The sequence below is a fragment of the Papaver somniferum genome, chromosome 3, assembly GCF_003573695.1.
Source record: "Papaver somniferum cultivar HN1 chromosome 3, ASM357369v1, whole genome shotgun sequence".
Lineage (NCBI taxonomy): Eukaryota > Viridiplantae > Streptophyta > Magnoliopsida > Ranunculales > Papaveraceae > Papaver > Papaver somniferum.
The window spans coordinates 224,002,317-224,025,496 of NC_039360.1; the positions used below are offsets into that span (position 1 = coordinate 224,002,317).

Here is a 23,180-nt window from a genome sequence, read left to right on the forward strand (position 1 = left end):
CGACCCAAAATCGCAGGCTTTGGCAATAAACAAATCTGTCTCACACAGAAAAGTTTATCAAAGGATCAATCTGTCTGCCACAAATAAACCCTAAAGGTTTTATTCCGTCTTTTGATAATAATCAAGGTGAACAGGAACCAATTGATAATCCGGTCTTATATTCCCAAATAACAGCCTAGAGTTATCAATCACCTCACAACAATCTTAATCGTCTAGTAGCAAAACAAGATGTTGCGGAATCACAAACAGTGAGACTAAGATGTTGGTGATTAGTTTTTATATCTTGCCTATCGGAGATATCAATCTCAATCCAATCAATCTGATTGTACTCGTACGATAAAAGATGCAAGATCATATCACACAACTACGATAAAAGTAGTATCGGTCTGGATTCACAATCCCAATGAAGTCTTTAAGTCGTTAACCTGGTTTTAGAAGAAGAAAACCAAAGGTTAAAGGAGAATCGACTCTAGCACGCAAACTAGTATCACATGTAAGGTGTGGGGATTAGTTTTGCACAATACTAGATGTCTCCTTTATGTAGTCTTTCAAATTAGGGTTTGCAATCAATGTTAGATTAGTAACAAAGCATTCAATATTCACCGTCAGATGAAAACCTGATTTAGATTCAAGCTAATATTTCTCAACCGTTAGATCGAAAACTTTGCTTGTTTCACACACTTAAAAATGCACGCTTCTAGGTTTGTTAACCATACCCAAATATATGCACTTGTTGGTTCAACAATAGTTAACCAAAAGGTTAGCCATATGAGCATTTCATATCAACCATGTTCTTCTTCACCATAACTAGTTCAAATGACTTCAAATGAACTAGTTAGAGAGTTGTTCAATTGCGAGGAAATCTTTTGTACTGCACAAGACACAATTGAAGCAAATATGGTTTGATTCACTTGAATCGGTTCATGAAATTTTATAGCCATGGTTTGCAAACTGCATCCCTTAGTCTTTTTAAGTTTAAGTTCAGAAATCATCTTCAGATATATAACCTTCTCAAATTTGCAGACTAGGTTCGCGGACTTAATTTACCGGGCAGAGTTTACAAACTCCAGCAGAAATTCTCGGGTATGAGAACTTCGCCGGTTCGCGGACTTAGCTTCACGCAAGTAGTTTGTCAACTCCAGCAGAAATTCTCGGGTTTGAGAACTTCAGCAGTTCACGGACTGAGTTCGTGGATTTGGCTTACTCCATTCTTCCGGTTCTCTTGATCAACAAAGTTCGCAAACTTTAGTTCAAGGAATAGGGCTTATACATAAATGTGTTTCCACAACAATGCTTATATCCACCATTGGTTATGTAATATAAACTCTCATTTCAATCATTGAAACATTCTTAGAGGACGTTATATAGTTGTTACACCATTTCTCGTCAAAGCAATTTTCAAGATGATTGAAACATATCATGACTTTCTTCACATGGTAAATATAAACTTGATCGAAGCGAAAAGCTTACCAACACATATTTCGAGATATAGATAGGCGAGTGTTGATGGTGGTTTTTAGCTTAGGGTTAAAATCGTAAAACCTTACATCTGACATGACATCACTAGGATCACTAGAGCATTTATTGAATCATTAAACACGCCTACGTAAGAATTATCAGGGTACCTTTTTTTTACATATATATGTGTCATGTTCCACGGTAGAACCCTTAGTATTGACCGACATCACCTTCGTACACCAAACACTAAATTCTTACACCACCGTGCCAATTGCAAACCATGCCATCCACGTCTCCGCGCCAAGGCATGCCAATTGTGCCAGCCACATCTCCGCTCCAAGGGATGCCAACCATGCCAGCCGCACCACCGTGCCAAGGCATGCCAACCATGCCAGCCGCACCACCGTGCCAATGACAAACCATGCCAGCCACGTCTCCGCGCCAGGGCATGCCAACCATGCCAGCCACGTCTCCGCGCCAAGGCATGCCAACCATGCCAGCTGCATGTGCCAATGGCATGCCGTGCCAGCCACATCTCCGCGCCAAGGCATGCCAACCATGCCAGCCGCCCCACCATGCCATTGGAAAACCATGCCAGCCATGTCTCCGCGCCAAAGAATGCCAACCATGCCAGCTACGCCACCGTGCCAATGGCAAGCCGTGCCATCCACATATCCGCGCCAAGGCATGTCAACCATGCCAGCCATACCACCGTGCCAATGGCAAACCATGCCATCCACATCATGCCAACAATGCCAGCCGCGCCACTGTGCCAATGACAAACCATGCCTTCCACGTCTCCGCGCCAAGGCATGCCAACCATGCCAGCCGCACCACATGTGCCAATGGCATGCCGTGCCAGCCACACCTCCGCGCCAAGGCATGCCAACCATGCCAGCCGCGCCACCGTGCCAATGGCAAACCATGCCAGCCACGGTTCCATGCCAAAGCCATGCCGACCCCGCTACATGTCGCTGGCTGCCAAAACGAAGGGTTGCAACAATCAACGGCCACCCTTCCATCTGAGATGCAGATCTTAGCCGTCCAAGGTCGCCATCCAATGCTTGGTAATCTTTGGCACAACGCCAAAACCCTAGTTTTGGCCACGCCTAAACCGCGCCAAGGCATGCCGACCATGCCACATGTGCCAATGGCATGCTGTGCCAGCCACCTTGTCGCACCAAAGGTAAACCATGCCAGCCACGTCTCCGCGCCAAGGCATGCCAACCATCCCAGCCGCACCACCGTGCCAATGGCAAACCATGCCATCCACGTCTCCGCGCCAAAGAATGCCAACCATGCTAGACGCGCCACCGTGCCAATGGAAAACCATGCTAGCCACCTCTTCGCGCCAAGGCATGCCAACCATGCCAGCCACACCACATGTGCCAATGGCATGCCGTGCCAACCACACCTCTACGCCAAGGCATGCCAACCATGCCAGCCGCGCCACCGTGCCAATGGCAAACCATTCCATCCACGACTCCATGTGAAAGCCATGCCGACCCCGCTACATGCCACTAGCTGCAAAAACGAAGGGTTGCGACAAGCCTCCTCAGAGGAAAACAACTTCAACACTTTACGAGGCCGCGGAGGATCCCAAGCCTGCTCAGAGGAAAACAACTTCAGAAATTAAATGATAAACACATCTTTGTGTCTAATTTGTCTCGATTCTATATATTAATAGTTCTCATTCTTGTATTTATTTTGGTATTTTATCTCTTTGTAGGTGTTTTTGGAGAAATAAGCTTTTGCGGCGAAATTGGCTCAAAACGTGGCATTTGAACCTCCGTAGCAGACGTACCAGTGACATCCCAGAAATACCCCGGAGGAACCCCGAGAAAAGTGTTGAAAACATCCCAGAAAAATTACTAAACGCACCCAAGGGGCAAGTGTTATTCGGACTCTCACTATGGATAAGGGGTAACCCATTCCGGCCATGGGCTAAAGGGACACCGGAACTAGATAAGGGGGAGGTCACCTTCACCTTTTGAATTTTGAAATTGGCAGGAGTGTTCATCACATCTTTTGAATTTTGGGAGAATATTTGATCGAGTTCTAGGGCGATTCAATCGCTGAAACTTGGTGGGTATCTTCCCTGGACCCAAACAGGCCTATTATGATCATTGTTTTATACCCAAATTGGCTGGAAATCGAGTTTTAATCAAAACAAGAAAAATAGGGCTTCACGGGTTCTGTTGATTGTAGGAAGAGATTACGTGAGGTATTAGAAGTGTACCAATGGCTAGGATGATTCCTTGGACGTCATAGAAGAGTTCTAAATACATCAGGACACAAAAGAAACCGTGAGAATACAGGAAAAATCTATTATCCGTAACTTGGCAGAAAAGAATAATCCGAGATATACTCGGATTCGATTAGGTTTTTGTGTATATAAGGAGTTGCTACGAGTCCCAGAAGGAGGATCGGGAGTTTGGGGAGAAGTTGGACGAGTTTCAGAGAGCTTTAGAGCACCACAGAGCTCTAGAGATCAAGTTGCAGGGAGTCCGCTGCTGCTGCTGCTGGTGCTGAAGAACAACGTTGCAAATAAGAACAGCGTCTCAAATTCGCAACGGTGTTACATTCAAACCCTCTGTAACAGTCAGTCCATTGTAACAGCTTCTTTGTAACGCCAATATAACGTTTTAAACAGTTTGTGTTACTACTTTTCAATCTTTTAATCATCTTTTGAGCTTTAAATACATATTTTGAGACCACGATTAATACGAGGAGCTAAACCCCAACACTGGGATGACGAAGGAAGCCTTTTTTCATCACTGTGGTAATTCTATTAATTCTTTATATGACTTTTTGCATTGATTTGAATTGAATTATGATTTTTAGTTGATTAGTTGTGATTTTGTTTGATGTCGCATGCTTAGTCTAAGTACTTTTGATGCGTCATGCTTGTGATTTACATCTAATGCTTTATAAAATCTATCTTGGCAAAGAATAAGAGTCTATAAGTGTTATCTTTTGAGCTATAAATGTCTAGAATTATTATTTGAATCACATGAATGGAATTTGGTGGAATCCTGAGTCTCAGTACCTCTCGATACTGTGACAACTTTATTGTATATATTTTATTAATTCTGAAATCTAATCTTACAAGTCCGAGTTTGAACGATACTCTACTTACCACTTTTACAACACATCACTAAAGAAAAATGCGACTAGGGACTTCTCTTCGCAATCCATCGACGACCATCAAAGACTCATCAGATAACTCCACAGACTCGGCTGAAACATTTTCTTGAAGAAACAGAGGGAGCCATGATAAACAACATAACTCTCTCATTCCTACGTCTTCGTTATCTAGAATATTTCGTCCATGCGATATCCTGAGCATCCCAGCGTCACATCCAGAAGAGTACGATAAGCTTGTATCAAATCACGTGGACGTGGATTCAAGGCGATGTAATGAAAATAGGATACACAAGGGACTACCAGCATGAGACGCTTTCACTCCCCTTAACCAGGTTATTTCTGATTTCAGCATCATCACTGTTGAAGTTTCACGAGCCGCAGGAATTTCTCAACACGAAGCCGTACGTGTACATCGAAGACTTCAAGAGCACGCCACAAAGATACATTCACATATTCATCCATGCTATCGGATCAAACCGAAGTATAACTGGGGACTTCTTACACATCTCATTCTATACGATAGTCCAAGATTTAGAAGATGGTTCGAAGGATGTCGCTTAGAACAAAGTCCTGGAAGACTTGATAGCAGCACATCGGCAACGGAACGTCTCCCTATTTCATCCGGGGGCGCCAGAAATTTTCGACCATACAAGCATTCACAGCACATCATCATCACGATTAGAAGGTTCAGGCACTGAACAACCTAAATCCGAGGATGAACCGACACCGCAACCACAATCTCTAAGATTAACCCTGACATGATCGTTGCCGAGCATATATTCCATCCATCCGTCCAAAAAATGCAACGGAATTTGGTAAATTTTGGAATCCACTGGAGAGATACTGCAGACGAAAGCGCAGATACAAACGAGCAATAGAAAACAGAAGAAGGTCAATACCTCTTTTCATACGGACGGAGTTTCTAGAGTTTTGCACAGAATAAAGTTCCCTTCTTGATCCATGAACGGGAACAGATGACTCGGCGCGACTATGCTACCCCGGGCCCGCAACATCCCTCCTGAATTCCTCCTGAGTTTCACTGTCGGGCCGTTTTCACCTCCTAAACGAGTTCAAAACCTAAATATTCCTGCTAAGGAGATAATAATATCTTTTTCCGGTCATATGGAGGGGCAGACCGTCAAAATCCGAGTTCGTACGAGAATTCTATAACGATTTTAGTAAGGAGCGCTGATTAGGGTTTCGGCATCCCAAACCTTGATTTCGACAAAGTTGCCAGGTGCCATCACTACCATTTGATAACCGAAGTTCCAGCGTCATCACCATTGTTTGGTAGCCGAATTTCTGAAACCATTTTACACCATTCTGCGGACTGAAGACAGTTTCCACCATTCCGCTGACCGAATCCAGTTTCCTTCATTCCAAGACGACCAACGCCTGCGGCTCCCATTCCAAGCCGACCAACGCCTGCGGCTCCCATTCCAAGCCGAAAATCTACATCTCACCACTTCACGGTCTAGCCAGCTACACCACAAGTAGAATCTATGCAAGGCCGCCAACACAAGAATCACGAACTCTCCTTACCTCTCGAAAAATGTTAGTCGTGTCTTCTTGACCATCTTTTCACAACTTGTCATTTCGATTTTGTCCTCTCTTGTCACCATCATATGCTTACCTCGCAACAATGCTCATGTTCCGAGCTAAGCAGGGGACTTAATATTGATGGTGGTTTTTAGCTTAGGGTTCAAATCGTAAAAACCTTACATCTGACATGACATCACTAATACCACTAGCGCATTTATTGAATCACTCAACACGCCTAAATAAGAATTACCAGGGTACCTTTTTTTTACATATATATGTGTCATGTTCCACGGTAGAACCCTTACTATTGACCGAAATCACCTTCGTACACCAAACCCTAAATTCTTACACCACCATGCCAATGGAAAATCATGCCAGCCACGTCTCCGCGCCAAGGCATGCCAACCATGCCAGCCGCACCACCGTGCCAATGGAAAACCATGTCAGCCACGTCTCCGCGCCAAGGAATGCAAACCATGCCAGCCCCATGTGCCAATGACATGCTGTGCCAGCCACATCTCTGTGCCAAGGCATGCCAACCATGCCAGCCGCACCACCGTGCCAATGGCAGACCATGCCAGCCACGTCTCCGCGCCAAGGCATGCCAACCATGCCAGCCGCACCACCGTGCCAATGGCAAACCATGCCAGCCACGTCTCCGCGCCAAAGAATGCCAACCATGCCAGCCGCGCCACCGTGCCAATGGCAAACCATGCCAGCCACGTCTCCGCACCAAAGCATGCCAACCATGCCAGCCGCACCACATGTGCCAATGGCATGCCGTGCCAGCCACAGCTCCGCGCCAAGGCATGCCAACCATGCCAGCCGGGCCAACGTGCCAATGGCAAACCATGTCAGCCACGATTCCATGCCAAAGCTATGTCGGCCCCGCTACATGCCGCTAGATGCCAAAACGAAGGGTTGCAACAATCAACGAGCACCCTTCCATCTGATATGCAGATCTTAGCAGTCCAAGGTCGCCATCCAACACATGGTAACCTTTGGCCCAACGCCAAAATCCTAGTTTCGGCCACGCCTAAACCGCGCCAGGGCATGCCGACCATGCCACATGTGCCAATGGCATGACGTGCCAGCAACCTTGCCGCGCCTAAACCCTACCATGTCGGCCTTCCCTTTACGGTTGCCAAAACGAAGACGTGCAAAATCAACGACCACCCTTCCATCTTAGATGCAAATCTTAGCCGTCCAAGGTCGCCAGCCAACGCATGGTAACCTTTGGCCCAATTCCAAAACCCTAGTTTTGGACATGCCTAAACCGCGCCAAGGCATGCCGACCATGCCACATGTGCCAATGGCATGCCGTGCCAGCCACCTTGCTGCGCCGAAACCATACCATGCCGGACTTCCCCTAACGGCTGCCAAAACAAAGGCGTGCGACAATCAACGACTACCCTTCCATCTTAGATGAAAATCTTAGCCGTCCAAGGTCACCAACCAACGCATGGTAACCTTTGGCCCAATGCTAAAACCCTAGTTTTGGCCACGCCTGAACCGCGCCAAGGCATGCCTACCATGCCACATGTGCCAATGGCATGTCGTTCCCTCCACCTTGCCGCACCTAAACCATACCATGCGGGGCTTCCCCTCACGGCTACCAAAACGAAGGTGTGCGGCAATCAATGGCCACCCTTCTATCTTAGATGCAAATATTAACCGTCCAAGGTCACCAACCAACGCATGGTAACCTTTGGCCCAACGCCAAAACCGCGCCAAGGCATGCCGACCATGCCACATGTGCCAATGGCATGCCGTTCCAGACACCTTGTCACGCCTAAACCATATCATTCCGGCCTTCCCTTCACAACTTCCAAAACGAAGGCTTGCAACAATCGACGGCCACCCTTCCATCTTAGATGCACATCTTAGCCGTCCAAGGTTACCAGCAAACGCATGGTAACCTTTGGCCCAACGCCAAAACCCTAGTTTTGGCCACGCCTAAACCGCGCCAAGTTATGCCGTGCCAGTCACCTTGATGCGCCTAAACCATACCATGCCGGCCTTCCTTTTACGGCTTCCAAAACGAAGGCTTGCAACAATTGACGGCCGCATTTCTATCTAAGACGCAGATCTTAGCCGTCCAAGGTTACCAGCTAACGCAGGGCAACCTTTTGGCTCGACGCCAAGCCCTAGTTTTGGTCGCACTCAAACAATGCCAAAACCCTAGCTTTTGGCCACGCCTAAACTAGGCCATATTAAATCCATGCCGGTCATGCTTTCATGTCACTGGCTACCAAATGAAGGGTTGCAATAATCAACGACTACCCTTCCTCTCAAGATGAAAAATCTCGACCGTCAAAGGTCACCGCCGAGCCGGCAAGTCTCCTAAGCTCAACTTGACAAACAACAACAACATGCTACATGTTTTCCACGAAAATACTCGAGACATCAACACATGTCACAAACTAGGGGATGCTCATTGGATATTGGTTTGGCGGTTTACATCGTGCGGCGTACACTACGCCCGTTACAAGACAGTGTCATAAGGATGAGGCGGTTAGTAAATATAGGGAGTAATCGTAAAACACTTTCTTTTATGGATCACCAATTCCAGGCATTAACGGTTACCACCTCCTCCCATTTACTCATCCGTTTCCATTTCTTACGAGACCATAGTACGTTTCACTTCGACTTGTATAAATAGGTCTTACCTATTTCCACCGAACAACAAGTTCTGTTCAGGAGCATACAACACTCAGAAAACGTTTGCTAGCTTTCCCATCTGTTAGCTTCCCACTTTCTGATGCAAGTCACAAAACAACTACTCTTCCAGGATCAATTATTCTGGTCTGAATACTCTCTTCGCTTCCCTTCCTAAACCAACCATTCTCCTCCTCTTTGTGACCGAAGCAAGTCTGGAACAACCATTTCTTGGTTTAGGCCGGATTTGTACATACTGATCTCTTGAATCTAAAGTCTCCCTTGATGTACATTGTTTAGGGTTTAGACTCGTTTCTCACCCACACACTCGAAACTACCGAAATCAGCAGAAACCGTTTGCACCCTCAAACAGCGAGGTATACTCGGCTCGAAATACCAAACTTGATCGAAGCCTAACCTTCTAAAATGGCCCTTGGAACCACCTAAAGCCATGGCATGGTAGGATCTGCCACAGTCATATTCGGAATATATGTAATTTGAATAAACTTCCGAATATACGATGGTCCAAAAATCAGAATTTTGGAAAAATGGAGATTTTTCAAATTTTGAACTTGTAATATTAGGATGGAATATAATTTACATAAACTCCCGAATATATGTTTCCTAACCTTCTAAAATGGCCCTTGGAACCACCTAGAGCCATAACATGGTAGGAACTGCTACAGTCATATTCAGAAGATATGTTATTTGAATAAACTCCCGAATATACGATGGACCAAAAATCGGAATTTTGGAAAAACTGATATTTTTCAAATTTTGAACTTGTAATATTCAAAGGGAATATAATATACATAAACTCCCGAATGTATGTTGCCTAACCTTCTAAAATGACTCTTAGAACCACCTGTAGCCATGGCATGGTAGGATCTACCACAGTCATATTCGGAAAATATGTCATTTGTATAAACTCCCGAATATACGATGGCCCAAAAATCAAAATTTTCGAAAAACAAAGATTTTTCGAATTTTGAACTTGTAATATTCGGAGAGAATATAATTTACATAAACTCCCGAAATTTCCTAACCTTCTAAAATGGCCCTTGGAACCATCTAGAGCCATGACATGGTAGGATCTGCCACAGTCATATTCGGAAGACATGTCATTTGAATAAACTCCCGAATATACGATGGCCCAAAAATCAGAATTTTGAGAAAACGATGATTTTTCAAAATTTGAACTTGTAATATTCGGAGGAAATATAATTTACATAAACTCTCGAATGTATGTTGCCTAACCTTCTAAAATGTCCCTTGGAACCACCTAGAGCCATGGCATGGTAGGATCTTCCGCAATCATATTCGGAAGATGTGTCATTTGAATAAACTCCCGAATATACGATGGCCCAAAAATCAGAATTTTGGGAAAACAGAGATTTTTCAAATTTTGAACTTGTAATAATCGGAAGATATTGCATTTGCATAAACTTCCGAATGTATGTCGGCTAACCTTCGAAAATCCTTAGGATTGCGCCTCTTGGAACCACCTAGAGCCATGGCATGGTTTGTTATGCAATAAGCATATTCGGAAGATATTGCATTTGCATAAACTTCCGAATGTACCATGGCCCAAAAATCAGATTTTTTGAAAAACCAAAAATTTTCTGGTGTTGAACTTGTAATAATCGGAAGATATTGCATTTGCATAAACTTCCAAATATAGGGTTTTTTTGGTACAAAACAATGCATTCTAAAAATTGATCTATATTCGATGGAAAACATTTAGATTTTCCTCTCGATTAAAACCCTGAATTGACAAAATGTTGTAAATTGGCCAGATTCGGAAGATAGGTATATTAACTAATCTTCCGACTTTGTTAATTGACCAGACTCAGAAGATAGTTATATTAAATAATCTCCCGTCTGAGCTTCAAAATTCAATAGTTTTATGTTGTTATATTTGAGTCACATACAAATCATTGATAAATTCATAAAGATAACTAAAACACCATTCACCATTCATAATCTATAAAACTAACAATTCGCAAACCATAAACGTAATGTAAGAATTTGTAATTCGATGCAAACCTTAAAAACGACATAATCCAACACAAACTATAAAATACATCAAACTATGACCATTGTTGGACTTTAATACCATGACATCAAACGACATAATCCAAACTTTAAAAACACCATTCACACCTTGTTAGCTGCCTTGTGGAGCAATTGGTTATACACCTTGTTCAACACTTGAATTTCCCTTGGCATTCCTTTCTCTCTTAGCACTAGCTGACAGTGCACACAATCGGAAGCAAAATTACACAATTAAAACCCGAATGTACACAATCGAAAGTAAAATGAAACATTTGGTTTCCGAATACAAAACAATCGGAAGCTAAGCACATATATTTGCTACCGAATATTCATCAATTGGAGTCCAGAAACTCCATGTTTTTCATCCTATATAATCGGAAGACATTAATAATATTTTCTACCAAATGATATATAGCCCAAAAATTATTTCAGTTTCAACATTTTACAATCAGAAGAATAGAATATTATATTCTCTTCCGAATATATACTGGCCCCAATATGGGATTTTGCCTAAATCACAATTTTGAGGACTTTTCACATTTTACAATCGGTAGTTAGTGTATTTCCGATTATTGTGTTCTACATTAATATATTCGAAAGTCAAAAAATTCTTTAATCTACCGATTATATCCATTTTATTGACAGGAAGATATGACCAACAATTAATATTTGGAAGTTAATCTATAACTCTATCTCCAGAATACTTTCGATGTTCTTGAGAAATGAAGAACACGACTACTTTCAGAAGTTAAAAATCATGCATATCTCCCGAATCTGGGAAAAAACAGAAAACCCTAGAATTTTTTTTTTCGATTCGTCGAATTAAAGCGACATAAACCTAAAAAATGATAGAATCTTACCTAATTGGCGACATTTGAAGTTGCTGGAGTGTTTGGCTATCAGATTCGCCACCACCAACTACATCCGCGGCTTCGCGTTCTTCGTCACTTTCATCAACAATCTCTTTATTTCTTGCTAAAATTTCGACATTTGGATTGATACTGCGAGTAACGTTTTTAGTTTTAGCTCTTTGGGGTTCATTACCCTTACCTATGGTTTAATAAACGAATTCACGGTGTTTTTATTTTACGATTCACGACGACGACGATGAATCGAAGAAGAAGAGTTGAAATGAAGGAAGTTGAAATCAAATTTTGGTTTTTATTTTTATTTTTTCTTGAAGGGCATAAAGATAACTTCAAATTCCTATAAGGTGTTCCTTAACGAGTGTCCTTGTATGGGTATAAATCAATGACCCCTAATTCCTTTTGAGTGGCTCTAAAAATGCCAGGAATTTTATCTAAAAAACAATACAATAATTTTCTATGAACCATAATTTTAGACAAAGGCAAAACCTCACACTCACACAATGCTGAGCCCCATCCCTGAAGTAAAACAGGGAATCTCATATTTATGTTGATATGTGAGTGGGCGGATTTTTCATTGTTTAATATCACCGTTCACATAGAATTTTTGAAAATAGAAAATTCTCAAATTTCCATCTTTCCCAAAATCTCACCGTGGGTCAAGGCGCCCAGCATACCCGTGCGGATAGCCTTTACGCAAGGTGTTATAACAATTAGGTGGGTGGTACAAGTAAAGTTCTCTCTGAGTTTTTAGACAGTGCGATTACGATGTGGTCGAGTCACATATTTTAAGTATGTTTCCCATCTTTATGTAATGGCACATGGATTTTTTTTCTCCAAAACAGTTTTATTATTCATCTTTTTGTCTTAACTACCTACTTTTTCTCAAAAAGGAAAACCAGTTACGGAGATTTAGAGGGGGCAGGTTTTTAAAGAAGTTAATCAGAGTACGTGTCAAAATATTAAGAATGGCCACCTATATTATTTATGTGGCCAGACCCGAAGAAGTATGTGGCCCATCTTTATGTAATGACATGTGTATTTTTTTTCTCCAAAACGGTTTTATTATTCATCTTTTTGTCTTAACTACCTACTTTTTTCTCAAAAAAAGAAACAGTTACGAAAATTCAGAGGGACAGGTTTTTAATAAAATCAACCAGAGTACCTGTCAAAATATTAAGAATGGCCACGTACATTTGGCCAGACCACAACCTAATCTGAGCCATTTTTAGGGTTGGAGGGTACAAGTAAAGTTTCTCGTGGCATAGCTTCGCAAACCCTAGAAATTTTAAACCGCCGCTATATATATGTTCAGAAAGCCCCAATGTAGGTCTCATTCTTCTCCTCGTCGCTGTTCTTCTATTTTCACATCTCTGTTCCTATGAATGTAAAATTTTGTTTTTATTTTTCATTTGATTAGGATTTTATTGTTATGAGCAGAATCTCAATCTTTTATGTGTAGATTTGTTTGTTTAATTTGCTATAACAAAGTTAGGGTTTTTAATGAGTAGAAAAATGGGGCTGAAGTTTACCTCTATGGCTATAAACATCTGTGCCATGGAGATGAATACAGCTACCCTAAATTAAATAATCTCTTCACTAAAACCTTTTGCTGAAATTTCTATTTTGCTTAAGATCATAAAAGAGATTGTACATCTGAGATTGTTTTTTTATTTTGTTCAATGCCTATAAATTTATTTATGGATTATGAAATTAGATTTGGGACAGTGATGATTTCTTTGGTCTCGTTCGTCGTAATGTATGGATTTAATCTGTACTTGCCGATCATTCTGATATAATTCTGAGTCTCAAAACAAAATCTGATATTATTAATTTTTACTGATTAGGAAATTTTTGATTCATAGAAATTAAATCAGTGATTGAATAAACTAGAGTATTGATGAGATAAATTTTGAGGTTTGGACTGGACCTAATCTTACAGATCTTGTATCGGTGATTACAATGAGTCAACACAATCTAAAGATTTTTTTTCGATTATTAGAATCTCCCTTTGATTTTCCAGAATTAAGTCTTTGATTTTACAGATTAAGAAGCGGTCTCTCCTTTGTTTTGGGCTGAGTGTGCTACAACTAACCATGGTCATGTTTCAATAAAACTATAAGAAAAATATATCTCTTTTGTTGATGAATCTCTTTAGATTTAGGGGACTTAAGAGAACCAGTGTTCTTTATCTTTAATTTGTTTTGGACCTCCAAATTAAAACAAATAGAAAAACAAGGAGAGAGCAAGTTTACTGTAATCTTGATCTTTGCTTTGAAGAGCTGTGGACCTAAAGGTGTAAAACATGCCGGCCCAGCCCATGAAATCACGTGCTGTGTTTTGTGCTAGATATTAAGAATTTAGGCACATTTATTTAATAGGAAAATATTTATGTATATGTATTATTTGTGTTTTTATGAAAATAATTCAATATAATAAAATGTGGCTGTTTTTTTTGAAATATATACAAAATGTGATGTATTAATAATGTGTTGTGCCGCGTGTTGTGTTGGGCTACTATGCCGGTTGATCTAACCCAGCCCATCCCATTAAGTTAACGTGTTGTGCTGGGTTGTGCTCAAATTTTAGCGTACTTGTATGGATGTGCAACAGACGGATGCGGATTAGGAATCACATGTGTCCAATCCGTCAAAATTGCGGATTTCGAAAATCCAACCGTGTCCGGCCCAATCATCTGCGGATTAAGTCCAAAACTAAAATAAAATAAACGAAAAAAAACTGAAATTAAAATTTGTTGCAAGAAACAAAAAAAAAGTTAGTTGTTGAAGAACTTACAATACAGACTTGTGTCTTCCATTGACAGAAGTAATGGTAAAACGTATCAAAATGGGGGTGCGTCATCATTGCTGCCGTTTAACAATGGAAAGACTTTACTAGGAATTCAGCTCAACAGCCGCAGAGACGGTCAAAGGCGAAGAGTGGACCTCTTGGAGCACCTGGTCTTGCCTATTATTCAATGTATTCACCTGCTGTTCATATGTTTGATGGTCGGAGCAGTGCGAAATTTATGGCCGGTTCTCCATTTTCATCTGGTGCCATGGTTGCTGATGGTTTGCCTGATAGAAGTCATTTTGATGGTGTTGGGCATCGTGTTAGTGGGGGAGAATCATATCAAGACCATATGGAACTGGTGCGTTCAGTTAATGTATATGGACGGTCATCATTACCTGAATCACAAGGTATGTAAGTCTCCCTTTATATGAATGAGTTTGCTTTCATTGCTATGCTACTAATGACTAATCTACGTATGGTACTAATGAACAATGACAGTAATACATGTAATTCCTAATACCTACATCCAACCTAGGATGTGGAAGAATCCGCGTGAAATGAACAATGACAGTAATACATGTAATACCTAATACCTACATCCAATCTAGGGTGTGGAAGAATCCGCGAATGTCAAAGTCCAATAGTAACCAAACCGCTAATAGTGCGGATTTGAGAATCTTACCCGTGTCAGGTCCATAGATCTTATGGATTGGTTTTTACCCGTAATTACGGACGGATAAGGATGAAATCCGCGGTTCCGGACTTTTTGCTCACCCCTATGTGCTGGGTTGTGCTCCTGCTGGCACATCCCAATTTACACCTCCATGTGGACCTGACAAACAAACCCTCTGCAGTCTGCAATGGGCCTTTTACCTGCTTTTACTCTTGGCCGGGATTTGCAGTACAAATGGTACGGATTACCGCCCAGACTTCTAACCTTGCAGTGCATGTGGCATCGTGGGCATGCATTTCTTTAAAAAGGACAGAACCAATCCCCTCCACAACTCATACCTTTTAAGTGTGGGGATTTTAGGATTTGAACGGGCCTTCAAAAGAATTTTGGATGATTGGATTTCATGAAACCTGTTTTGAGGCATACTGAATTGTTTTGAGGCATATTTATTTATTATCCCATCTAGGACGATTTTATAAGGGGCGTCTAAAGGTAGTGCAATTACCTATATATCCTTAATCAATCTAATTACTAGAGTTCCCATATCCTCAAAAACCTAAAATCAAAAATCAAAATAACCTTTAATCTTAAACATCTTGGACTCCAATTCAATCAAGCAATCAATCAATCAAAGGAAACACAAATCGAAGTGAGCGATGTTGGAGTGCGAAATCCAAATCTCAATTGCTCCTAGATGTATTTTGGAATGTATTTGTAACAAACCCATCTTGTTTTTGATTGATTTTATTTTGTTCAATCGATAAAATATGATTTCAAAAATTAAATTAGGGTTTTCAGAAGATCAGTTCGGCTGATCTTAGAATATCAATTTTGAACCGAACCTAGTATATGATTTAGAGAAACACTATGTTCGGCTAAGGCAATTTTGCTAGATTTTGTTCGAATCAACCGAACCTAAATTCGTCAGTTACAGAGTGAAGTTCGGCTGACAACTTGTGAACCGAACCTCAGTTTTTTGAAAATACACCTAGGTTCGGCTGAGAACGGTTTTGTTCGAATCATCCGAACCTAAATTCGTGAATTACAGAGTAAAGTTCGGCTTATAACTTGTCAGCTGAACTGTTCATCTAGTCAGTAGATCTGGATTTTAAAAATTCAATTTTTTGATAGATTCAACTTATAAAAAAGACATTAAACCTCGTATAGAAGTCTATCCCTGATTTGAATCACACATTTTAGTCGTTTCTAATCACTAAAATCTCAAAACCCAAGTTTTTTTTCACTTCTTCCTCTCAAAAATTCCAACTCTCACGTAAATTTGATTTCTTTACTAATTTAACACTAATAATTTAATTTTTAACCAATCATTGAAATTCCTAATTAATCAAATCTAATCGTAATCATTAGCACTAAAAATTGATCTTGCGAACATCAATTTCACCCCCCTGGTGTAGTTTTCTGGCAGCCTCTAGTCGGCTATAAAAGAAAATAGAAAAATACATCCTTCTTAAATTAGCACGTCGGTTGAGTAAATCAGAGAAGACAAGAGTCAATGGTGATTTCTGCTGCCCCATGTTATTTGTGTTTCCTGCATTTGTGTTTGTCTCTTTGAGACTAACTAGTTTAAGTATGTATGGGCTCAAATGCTATCTGTTTTCTGACTTAGTACTACTACCGTAAATGTCATATAAAGCTGCTCAAAATTCTTTTTGCAGCAATAAAATGGAGGATATGTGGAATTGTGGATTCTCCAGAAATACGGCACACTTATATTACAACCAAAAATTGTACTGATGCTATTAATTCAAACATGGGTTTTGATTCACACTCCTTGAGAGGTAAATGCCTAGCTGACATTATACATGTATTACACCCGAAAATTATACTACTGCTACGCCTCACTATGAGAAACAAGTAAAAAATATATAATACCAGAAATTTCTATGCCAAACTCTCTGAGGATGAAGCTTTACAACTACCCGATAAACTCCATATACCAGAACTTGCTACGGAAGGAGTAGAAGAATCGGGAACTCCTTTACAACCAAATTTAGCCACAGTTCTAAGGCTATTAACTAGCGCTTCAGTGCTCGTTTCCTTTGACAAAATCTTGGATAATTGCTCTGGATTTATCACTAATTTTACTTTCCACACTCCACTATTACTGTTACCACCACTAGAACTTCTTATCGTCGTTTCGCTGTCTGATCTCTTCAAACTACCTTGATAATAATTACTTTGTTGATCAAAAGACATCCGGTAAGGCGTAAAGAAAGATGAAGAGGTTCCACTATAATCATCCTGAATATATTTCGCAGCTGTGATATCTACTTTGCCGGTGTTGAGAGGAAGAAGGTAATACAATTCCCCAGGGAGAAGTTCTTCCTTGTGGAGCAACGGATTTGATAAGAAATATGTTCCGTTACTAGTTTTGTAAATTCCATGACCAGGGAACTCATTTGTGATGCATTCAGCTGTAATTGGCGTGTAAAACTCCATGATTCCACCATTTGATGTTATGACTTTGATTACTTGAGCAGCGTTGCTAAACCCACTGCATACACAATTACCCATAATCTCTAGGTGGTGTAGAATTCAGCTTCCTCCTGTGACGGAGAATGTGATGATAGATATAACGCGTATGGAAATGAGAAAGACAAGGAGCCACCAAGTATTTAGAGGGCGAGGCGTCGGTGGGACACTTTCTTTACAGCTTCCGACCGACAGAACCAAGTGTTTTCTAAATGACACACCGATATCAAACTAGGCCATACATATAGTATGCCAGAGATTATCTTCCTGAATCCGGTCAATAACTTTGAATCATTTATTGGAAAAAAGGGTCCGGGGTTTGCTCTCTCGCAGTTAAGATAGAAAGGTGTAGCTTACACCACTACAATATGGACGGTGGAGTATAGTCAAAACAAAAAGAAGAAAAGTGCTTTTCATAAGGGTTGGTACATGTCTCTGGCTGATATGGGTAATTGTAGCTTTCTTAATGGGAATACAAATTAAATGTGATTACGGATGGCATGAAATTGTTTTTTCTCTTTATATGAAACTATATACTCTCTCATGTCTTATGTATAAAGGTTGAATATTAACTCATTAAAAAAAGAAAAAAAAAAAGAAAAAGAAAATATTAACTATAAACTTCGAACTTAATTTTAAATGGATTAGTGACGGGTAATGAAATTTTTTTAACGAATAACACTGAGAATCAACGGATATAGACTTGTATACATAAAGCTAGGCCGATTGTCGCAAAACAATTGGGATAGACGAAGGTTCATATTAGGAGATTGTAGTATAAAACACCTTTAGAAAAGTTGAGCGTTTCTTTTAACCAAATCGGTCTATATAAATGTCCATATTAACTAATTTTGAGTTGATGTTCTTCCATAGAGAACATTAAGAACAATCGATTAATGTTTATATGCTTACCAACTGATTGTTCAGAATCGGCTAATATGATGTTAGGGTTCTAAACCAAAACACAAGGATTTAAGTAACTTAATAGGTATAGAACCCAGATAAAATCCTTTGAATTGGGGGTTAGCCACCAGAATTAAGAGAATTGAGAAGATTAAGAAGAGAAGAAAGCTAGAAGAAGAGTTTCTGTATTAAGTTTTAAGTTTTTACAAAACTCAGGTGCAGTATTTATAACTTCAAATACTTGTAAAACAAGTAATGCTAACAATAGAGTTCAAACTAAACAAGGAAACTAGAATAAACTAAATATAGAGAAACTAAATAAGTAAACTAGTATGAATGAGTGTTGGTACGCAACATCCCACCCTACTCAAAAAATGGCTTGTCCTCAACCCTCAAATGCTGGGAAACGAAGAAGTTACTCATTTGCATCTTCCCAAGTGGCTTCTTCTTGTGGATGATCCATCCATTTGACTAACCATTTAGTCCCTGCATATGAAGCCTTTTTAAACATCTTGCGCTCTAGTACAACTTCTGGTTCCCACTTATCATAATCAACGATAGAAGGTAAAACTTACTCAACAGAGATAGTTGATCCTATTGATAGACACATTTTTGTGTCTAATTTGTCCTCAATGTTCTGTATTGTTGGTACTCGATTTCGTACTTATTATGGTGTTTTATGTTTTTGTAGATGTTTTTGGAAAAATAAGCTCTTGCGGCGAAATTGGCTCGAAAAGTGGTGTTTTACACCCCCGAAATGTGTTAAAGGCACCCCAGAAATGCGCTGAAGGAATCCCAGAAAAATTACTATTTACGTCCAAAAATACTATTTGCACCCCAGGGCAAGTGCTAAAGGGACACCCGTACAGGATTAAGGGGATGACATCTTCTTCCAAAAATTCAAAAATGAAAATTGGCGGGGAAATAGTCACAGTTGCTGGCAGAATTTTCGATCGAATTTCGGACGTGATTTAGTGAGATTCCATCCCTGAAACTTAGTGGATAGACGTGATATGTCATAACAAAGCTGGTATGGGTGTTTGTTTCGATCGAATTTGGCTGGATAACTCGCAAGAAGAAAACATGGCAAGCCACGTATGGGAAAGATACTCGGGATTTTTGTGCCATGTTGAGGAGATTTTGTGAGGATATTGCATGTATAACTGCTACTGACATTAGGTAGAAACGTGCTGGAGCAATTCCGTGTACAACAGGCGCATGAGAAAGCAAATTAGGGAAGAAAATATTCCCGAGAATATTTTTCTTCACTGCCGAGTAATGGAGGATTATGTGAAGTTATTACGTGAGATTTTGTTGTTTCTGGGTTATAAATAGGTGATGGGATATCAGTAAGGGGGGAGGATAGTTTGGGAGAGTTTTAGAGCACCAGAAAGTTGAAAAAAATCAAGTTACAGAGCAGCCATTTTTCTGCTGCTGGTGAAGAACACGAAGAACATAAGACGCACACCCTTGTGTCGTTTATGCTACAGTGATTGCGACTGTCACAGAACAGTCTTAAAAGTTACAATTTCAGCGACTATCGCAGGACAGTCTTATTTGTTACAGTGACAGGTACAGTCAACATATATCGTTCTCTGTAACTTTAATTATTTTCACACTTTTATCATTTGTAAACCCATCTTTAAGCATAAATGAAATCAACTTTTGAACGTGTTTCAACATGATGAGAGGCTAATTTATCTCACAACCAAGGAAATGAGGAAGCTATTTACGCATGAATAATTGGTAATCATTTATTTCCTCTAATTTATAATTCACTCAATCACTGCTTTTGCAGAGTTTTTAATTGTTTGCAAAAAATTTCTTCATTAGTTGTGATTCAATTAGATAGGTTATGCTTTGTTTAGATAATCTATGCTTAGGGATACAATTAATTTTTGAGAATTTTCCAGATTATTTGTGAATTAAGAAATAAGAGTCTTAAAAGATAATTAGAGTTTTGGATTGTTTACCATAATTTATCCATGTGTAATAGTGAAATCAGTGTCTTGGTTGTTTTCTAATATCTTGAAGTCAATTTTGTAATAAGTTTTCTTTACTTTTAAGTTTTATAAGTCTAAAAATATATTGCTTTCACAAGCCTCAACGAACCTTTTTACTACAACATTATTGAGATCACATCAATTTTTGGCGCCGCCGACGCGGGCTTGTCTTTAGGCTAGAGTTTTTATATTTTTTTTAGTTTTTTATTTGTTTTTATTTTATTTTTTCTTCTTTACGTTTTTGGGTTTTTGTCTTTTCCTTACAGATTTTGGAATTGGGAGCGAAAGAAAATTTTGCAAAATCTTTGGTGAATACTTAAAGACTTGGAGTAAAAGACAAAGCGAAAGGAGCGAAAGAAGATTTTTTTTTTGTTTTTATTAAACAAAGAGAAAAAAAAAGAGAGACATTTTATTTTGTTTTTATTTTTTTTATTTTTATTATTTTTTGTTAGACTTTCCTTTTCTTTTGGACTTTGAACTTGGACATTTGGACATTCTTTTATTTTTAAACCCTACAGAAGGGTAGTATTAAATATTAAACTGTTTGCAGAGAAGGACGGTGATTACGATATCACCTCGGCCCCTCGGGTTCTTACACGACATTGGATTTGTGGCCCGAGTCGACTTCAGCGGTTCATCCCCCGTCTGGAACGGGAGGTAAGTTTGTTGAAACACTCGCGAATCCCCTGTCAGCGAGTTACTGTATTTCTTCGTTTGCATATATGCTGAGGACTTGAAAACGGCTGCTTTAATTTCCTAGTAAAGGGAAAGGACTGGCCATACAAGATAAGGGTTCGGATTTCATCACCGTTCTCTTCTTGCCCGCCTTAGGAAAACAAAATCAAACGCGAACCTAAACCTAAAATTTGGAATAGAACGAGACCAATAGGGTAACGAGCTTAATAGGAAAGTCGTTCGAAAAATATTGGTTACTCTTTTGAGCATACTTCGAAGTTCATGATGATTTCTGTGAGTTGATTGCGTGACTGCGCCGCCTTGGAATGCGGTGAGGCCTTGGATATCAAAGCTCTACGCAGCTTCCCTCGCTTCTATTCAACTTACTTTGACTCGGATTGATTCCAGAGGGGTTTGCTCAAATTGTAACGAATTTCTATTTGAAGGATTAGAAGCTGGTCTAGAAACAATCTAAGTGGATCCATCATGCTTTTTGTTTGCTAGAAATCAGTAGGTTTGTTGTGGTGTAGTCAGCCTTGTTTGTGTTTGCATAGAATTTCCCTTCCTTTTAGGACTTTCCTTTTTCTTTTGTTTTTTCTAGTATATGCCCGAGGTTATCAGAGAGCGGGCTTGGAAAAGAAACACTCTAGGTCGTTTGATTAGTGATAAACCTAGTAGTTCTTCTTGTGAAGGCGGGGATCTCGAAGACTCTTCTTTTGAGAGCCCCGTTTTTGGAAACTTCAGTTTTGAAAATCTGTCTCTTCGTGAGGAAGGTACCCCTAGTACTTCAGCTGTGCCAGCGATGGAAACTTTGAAAGATTACATGTTCCCAACTAGGACCAACCGAGCTTCGTGCATTAAATTGCCAGCCACTACGGCTAATTTCGAGATAAAACCTAGTATTCTTCAGATGATCCCTATATTCTTAGGAAAGGATGATGAGAACCCTTATTTTCATATTAGGGACTTTGAGGAAATTTGTGGAACAATTAGAATAAAAGACCTTGCTGATGAAGTTTTGAAACTTAAGATGTTTCCCTTTTCCTTGAGAGATAAATCCAAGACCTGGCTGAACAACCTTCCATCTGAATCTATTGAAACATGGAAAGAATTTATTGCTGCTTTCTATATGAAGTTCTACCCTAAGCATAAAACTGCAGCTGCTAGGCAGAAAATTAGTTCCAGTACGCAACAAGAGGGAGAATCTCTTTATAGGTTTTTAGAGAGATTCAATGATCTCCTATCCCAGTGTCCTCACTATGGATTTGATAAGATGAAACTCGTAGAGATTATTTATGATGGTTTAGACTATTCGACCAAAGCCATGGTCGAGTCTATGTGTGCTAGTGAGTTCACTAGTAAAAGTGTTGATGATGCCTTTACCTTCTTAGGAAATATCGCTGAAAAATCCCAACAGTGGGAGTCTTGTGTTGAACCTCCTAAAAGACTCTTGGTCAATAGAAGTAGCACCAATATGGTAGATACAAGCTTTGGTCAGATGCTAAGTTTGTTGCTTTGTCTAGAAGGTTAGAAGCTTTGGAATTGAATCAGTCTAAACATAGGTCTCTTGTTGAACCTGATGAGGATTAGAGCCTCAAGTCTCTAGTTGTGGAGTAGAACCCAATAACTCGTTTTGGGAAGGTCGGTTAGTGAAGAACAAGCCCATGCTGTCTATAACAACGCTAGGTTTGAAAACCGTCAGAAGATTGACCCATACTCAGAAACCTACAACCCTGGTTGGAGAAACCATCCTAATTTCTCTTGGTCTAAGGGCCAGAATCAAGGTCAGTCTAGTAATGCTCAGGTTCCCCCAGGTTTTGGCTACACTAAGAATCCTTCAGCTCCGGCACAGTTTCAGAACCCTTCAGATAAAAAGATTATAAGTTTAGAAGAGTCTCTTGCTTTGTTAACTCG

General features: G+C 40.1%; 1 protein-coding gene and 1 pseudogene across 1 annotated transcript; one reads left to right on the plus strand and one right to left on the minus strand.

The window, feature by feature from the left end:
- Window positions 1–13,448: 13,448 nt before the first annotated feature.
- On the plus strand, window positions 13,449–13,535 carry LOC113362498 (annotated as a pseudogene).
- Window positions 13,536–17,094: 3,559 nt separating this feature from the next.
- LOC113360717 lies at window positions 17,095–17,727 on the minus strand. Its single transcript, XM_026604188.1, has one exon. It carries the CDS (start codon window positions 17,725–17,727, stop codon window positions 17,095–17,097), a length of 633 nt encoding a protein of 210 aa, XP_026459973.1.
- Window positions 17,728–23,180: the final 5,453 nt, after the last annotated feature.